At 40.6% G+C, this 6,000-nt stretch overlaps 1 protein-coding gene across 1 annotated transcript; it reads right to left on the bottom strand.

Annotated features, from left to right (window-relative positions):
• Nucleotides 1-2,269, bottom strand: LOC110784567 (uncharacterized). Its single transcript, XM_021989025.2, has 4 exons — nt 2,033-2,269; nt 1,341-1,934; nt 765-1,113; nt 1-674 (listed from the first exon to the last, which is right to left on the bottom strand). Exons 1-4 carry the CDS (start codon nt 2,267-2,269, stop codon nt 1-3), a joined length of 1,854 nt encoding a protein of 617 aa, XP_021844717.2.
• Nucleotides 2,270-6,000: the final 3,731 nt, after the last annotated feature.

Raw genomic sequence — 6,000 nt, 5'->3', positions numbered from 1 at the left:
TCAAGCTTGCTTGGATTTCTTGCCCTTTGGTGCTGCCTTGGAAGTGCTTGCACCATCAGAGGTTGTTTTCCTCTTATTTGTTGCAGCTCTCTGTTTTGGTGGTGCCTTGGAAGTGCCTGCACCAGACTTGCAGGTCCTTGCATTGTGGTCCATTTCCTTGCATTTGCTGCACTTAACTGAAGTGTTCCTCTTCCTCTTTCTAGCTTCCATGGCACCCCTCCTTCTCTTTTTTTGTGGTCTTCCAGCACTCCTCTTGATCCCAGGAGGTTTAATGGTGGGCAGTGTGGATCCAGGCCACTGAGTAGGGTCAGCCATTGGGTGCATATGCTCTGCATATGCCTGTTTATAAGCAGCACCCTTGAAATAAGTGGAAACAAAGTCCACAGGGTCAAGTCTCTGGTTGTAGATGACCCTTAAGCCATGTTTGCAGGGCATACCTGACACCTGCCATACTCCACACCCACAGGTTCTGTTGTGTAGCTTGACTGGGAACTTCACATTGCCATCCTTCACCTCAAGCTCCCCACCACCACATGCAGTAGAGTAACGAAATCTGGATTCAGCACTTCTCAACTCCATTTCATGTTTGGCATAGTCTGTTAAGTGGTTAGGCTCCATGTTTGCTGCCTTATCAAACCTGACCCCAATTCTCTCCATGGCCCACTCCCTTATGGCTGCAAATAAACACATAAGAAGTTAATATAAGAACAGTCACTGAAACTTTGACAGAAATAGCAAATGAGAAGTAAAATAGAAGACTTTACCTTCAAATAGTGACAACAAAGGTAAATCCCTGTATGGCTTGGTGAGAGCATTGAATGATTCCACATAATTAGTTGTGTTATGATCACAACACACTAGTGGATCAAACTGATGTCTTGACCACTGCTCAGTACATGTGTCCAGGTACTTTGTTGCATTTGGATCAAACTCAGTGATCTTCTCTATTGCCTTGTTATAAACATAGGGGTTGTAGGCATTTGCAGCTATCCAGAAGAGCTTGTGGAAAAGTTCTCCACTCCAACCTCCATTCTTGCAATTCATGTACAGATGCTGAGCACAACACCTTCTAGTAGCCCTTGGGAAGTTTTCATGAACAGCTAAATCCACCCCCTGAAATTACAAGGCAAGGCAAAGTAAACATTTAGAGTGAAGGGTATTTGATGAAACAATGTACTGAAGTTATTTAAACTTAGGGGTATTTGGTGAAATAACTTTAAACTAAGGGGTATTTGATGAAATAACTTTAAACTCAGGGGTATTTGGTGAAATAACTTTAAACTTAGGGGTATTTGGTGAATTATAGAAACATGAATAAGAGATAAAAGGTAAGATCTTACCCTCATTCTGTCACTGATGAATGTCCAGTCATCCCTGCTGCAGCCTTCTCTCTCAAACAGTGCCCTGAGGTTCCTCATAAAATAGTTCCAGCTCTCTTGACTTTCAGTGTCAACAACCCCATAAGCCAACAAGAAGATCTCATTGTTGCCATCAATCCCCAAGGCTGACAGAAGAATCCCCTTGAAAAACCCACTAAGGTGGGCTCCATCAATTCCTATTATTGGCCTACACCCCTTAAGAAATCCCTTTACTTGTGCACCAAAGGAAAAAAAGCAAGCCTTGAACTTTGGTTGCACATCCCCATGATCACTATGCCATGTGATCAGTGCATAACACTCAGGGTTAGTCTCCTTTATCATCTCTGCATACCTAGGTAGCAGTGCATAGGACTCACTAAAAATCCCATTAATAACCTCCTTAGCCAATGCTTTAACCTTGTAGAACAGCCTTGTTTTTACTTGTATCCTATACTTCTGTTGAGTCATCTTCTTCAATGTTAAGACAAGGATATCTAAGTTTGCCTCAATCTCTGGCAACAACTTCCCCACCAACCATTTGGTGGTCACTATGGGGTTAACCTCAAGCCTACCACACTGTCTGTGCTCCCCAGTCAATGATTTGATTGCCCAACTAAACTTATCCACCATTTTGAGGCATGTATCCTCCAATCACAACCCTCCACTGCACAAACAGCAGTGTATCTTCTACTGTCTGCCTTCTCAACACTCAACCCAAACCCCTCCTGTATGCAGTAGTCTCTTAGGACATCCAGAAAGGCCTCCCTATCTGTAAATATCAACCATGGTTCAAGCTTAATAGAACCATAGGGCTGCTCAACATATACCTTCCCATTCTTGTAATTCTTGTCCCTTTTTGAGCTCCCATCTAGACAGTCCTCAAATGACATATCATGGATGTCATCCCCCATACTTGCCAACTCCTCCTCCTCAACAATGAAATCCCTGAAGGAAATAATGCCCTTGGTCCAAGTATGCATTCTATGTTAAGTCTAATAAATGCGGTTCAGTATTAATTAACAAGTTAATAATTCAGTGAGATCAAGTGAGCTGAATGCCTAGCTAGAGGCCGCTTTAGTTCAAGTGGAATTAATGATATTAATCCACAGCTTACTCTTGACTGAACCCGTAGGGTCACACAAATAGTACGTAAACGGATCAAGTATTTAATAGCATTAAATACTCCATCTATGAATATTCGGAACCGACGGATCTTGGTTTCAGTGGGAGCTAAGATCGTCACAGGCAAGGAATGAATACTCCGGAAACGATGATATTGCCGGAAACGGAAATATGGATCGTATCGGAAATATAAATATTATCCAAGTCGTAGATGTTGCCGGAAACGGAAACATGGTACGTGTCGGAAAATATTATCGGAAATGGAAATATTGCCAGAATCGGAAATATTGCCGGAAACGGAAATATTGTCAGAATCGGAAATATTACCGGAATCGGAAAATAATTCCGGAAACGGAAATATTAAATATTTGTTCGAAACGGAAATTAATTCCGGAATCGGAAATATTAAATATTGTTCGTATCGGAAATGAATTCCGGAATCGGAAAATTTAATCGGAAGCGCATCGTACGAATAAGCATCGGACGAGGCCTGCCGGACGAGGCCCAGCACGAAGCCAGGCCATCGCCCAGCAAGCCAAGCGCGCCGCACAAACAGCCACGCCAGGCCCAGCGCAAGGCCAGGCCCAGCAGGCTGCGCGCAGCGCGCAGCGCGCACAGCACGCGCAGCGCGCGCGGGCGCTGAGTGGGTTGCTGCTCGCGCGCACGCATAGGGCCCATCGTGGCTGCCGTGCGTGTGTGTGCAAGTGTTTGTGTTCGTGCACGTTTCCTAAAACATGCAGAGTTCGGTTAATGATTAAATTCCTAAATTCTATTTGATAAATTAATTAAATTAGAGTTCTTGTAGGATTCTAGGTTTGATTAATTTGTATCTGAATAGGATTTCGATTCCCTTTCCATACCGCTATAAATATGAGGCTAGGGCTCACAATTTATAACACAAGTTTCAAAGTATTCAAAGTGAGTTTTTGAGAGAAAAATTCAGTCACACATTTGCCTATAAAGTGCCGAAAATAATAGTACCTTAAGGGCGATTCTAGTTGGTCAATCTTAAGGCGGATCCGGACGTGCTGTGGACTATCTACGGAGGGACGACACTTGGAGTCCTAAAGACTTGTTCTTGTTCGGTTCGGGCGCAGCTAGGGAAGGCACGCAACAAAGAGTATGCATCTAATCTATGCTAAATGATTATGTGTAAATAATATGTTTTCCTGGGTTTATGGTTTTTCCGCATGATTTATGAATTGTCATATGTATCATAACCTAACAGTGGTATCACGAGCCCCTTATTATTTTCATAATCTAAATTGCATGAACATGGTTAAATATTACAAATTTGCAAGAATTAAAAGGGGTGATTAATTTTCGTAATTGTTAATTAATTGCAAATTGCGTTTATTTAATTATACGTACGCAGTTTTTCGGCAGTTTCTTCGTTACTCATCCGAATTGAGTGATTTTTGTGTCAATTCCGCATGTAAAAGGCATTCTAAAATTTTGACAAAAATAGTATTTTTCTGCCGAACCCAGAATTCTCAAATTCGAAGCCTAACTATGACTTTTCGAAGGTTTTAGTTTTTCGAATGCAAAATTTCGTAAATTTAAGATGTTAAATTAAATATTTGCGATTCTTGTTGATAAATCTTGAATTTTTGATTGACCTACTGCATATGTTTAACAAGTTTGAATGCCTAGTCTTGTTAATTATGCAATCTAATTATTAATTATGATTAATTTGTTGAAAATTAGAATAATTTAGAATTAATTTGATTTTCATAATTAATTGTAATTTAATTAGAAACCTATGATTAAAAACCACCATAAAAATTGTAAATTTACGATAAATTTTAAATTTTTATGACCTAGACTTGAATCCATAACAATCGGAAATCAATTGGATAATAAATTTTCGATTTTTTCGCCCTAAAATTATGAAATTAATATTATTTATTAATTTGTCATTAATTTTAAATATAAATTTTAAATTTTTATGCGATTCGTTCATATAACTTGCACGCACGAAGCAATGGACGCTTCGTGTTACCCTTAAGGGGTGTTGTATAATGCGGGCATGCGACGACGAGCAAGGGAGCTCGTCGCCCGTGCGGCACGAATGCAATGAGCAAGGGCGTAGTGCACGAGCACAAGGCAGCAGCCCTGCCTTGTGTCGTATGCCACGACCAATGGACGAATGGGCATGGGCGTAGGGCGAGCCAAGGCAGTCGCGTGTGGGCAGCAAGCGAGCTGCGCCACAACGCACGCTGCCTCGCACAAGAGCGCGCAGCCTCGCGCGCAGCGAGCGCAAGCTCGCGTGCCACGAGCGCTGCGCCTAGCATTGCTCGCGCGCACAGCGAGCGATGTCGCCCGCCCAGCGAGCGATGTCGCGCGCCCAGCGAGCGATGTCGCGCGCCCAGCGAGCGATGTCGCGCGCGCACTGCGAGCGATAGCCCGCGTGCGATGAGCGCTGGCGCGCGCAGCGAGCACCAATGCGTGCGGAGGCTTGCGATAGGGATGCAGCAGCTATGCGACGAGCGCATGGGCTGCGCGCACATGGCCAACAATGGCTGTGTGCGTGCGGCCCATGGGCATGCAACGCGTAGGGTGTTTGCGTTACGATTAGATCGTTCTGAATGTTTAATTTGAAAATTTCAGTTCACGTAATTTTAATTAATTTTAAAATTAATAATTTAAATTATTTTCTTGGATTTTAATTTTGAATATTATAATTATAATAAATGTTATTTATTCTAATTATTTTACTAAAATTAAAATCATGAATTAATTTAAATGCGACTGAAATTAAATTAAACTTTTTGGATTCAATTATAAATTTATATGAGCTTTAAATTTTAATTAAATTTGTATGTTTCCGGTTAGACTAGAAATACATTTTTATGTTTAAAATTGGTAAAGCATATGAATTTATTGGTTTAAGTGGGAGCGCTTTTTAGTCATAAACTCTTGATTAGGTCTACAAATCCTTAAGGTTAAAACAACTTGATTAGAATTAATAAGGACTGAATAATTGGTAGATTATTGGTGCCCTTGATTAATTGCTGCAAATGTTTACGTGATGCATAATGTGTTTTACTAACCAGCTATGTGGGCCATTCATGATAATGAATGGGTGAATGGTATATATTGTATATGTACTGTTTTGCAGGTTATGAAGTGACTAGTATGGCCCAAATAGGATAGAAAATATGGTCTGCGTACCATTAATTTGAATGTAATTGGTCTAAAGTACCAAAGTTATTTTTCAATTCAAATATGGTCTGCGAACCATCAAATAGTTGTAATTAGTTATAGCTTATCCTATTTGAAGAAAATGGTGCCTCCCACGGAGATTTTCAAGACGGACTTTGAAGTCAAAGCTTCAAGATGAAGTCGGGCCATACTAGATCACAAATATCTTATGCATGTTTTAAGTTATTTATTGTTTTAAATATGTCTTAAAATGCATGAGATCAAAAGCTTGATTATGTTGCATGATTAAGGATTTTAGTTCACTTAAAATCTAACCAACATAGTAAGAGCCTTAAGTTCCAAACTTAAAAATTGA

Source organism: Spinacia oleracea, chromosome 5, assembly GCF_020520425.1.
Source record: "Spinacia oleracea cultivar Varoflay chromosome 5, BTI_SOV_V1, whole genome shotgun sequence".
In the NCBI taxonomy this organism is placed as follows: domain Eukaryota; kingdom Viridiplantae; phylum Streptophyta; class Magnoliopsida; order Caryophyllales; family Amaranthaceae; genus Spinacia; species Spinacia oleracea.
Note: the sequence above shows the minus strand (reverse complement) of the source record. Positions and strands in the feature narration are given on the sequence as shown.

Coding starts and splice junctions, on each gene's coding strand:
- LOC110784567 (XM_021989025.2), bottom strand. CDS start 2,269: ATGGGGGATGACATCCATGATATGTCATTTGAGGACTGTCTAGATGGG. Junction 1,935..2,032: donor ACAGTAGAAGATACACTGCT/GTTTGTGCAGTG, acceptor GAGCACAGACAG/TGTGGTAGGCTTGAGGTTAA. Junction 1,114..1,340: donor TCATCAGTGACAGAATGAGG/GTAAGATCTTAC, acceptor TTGTAATTTCAG/GGGGTGGATTTAGCTGTTCA.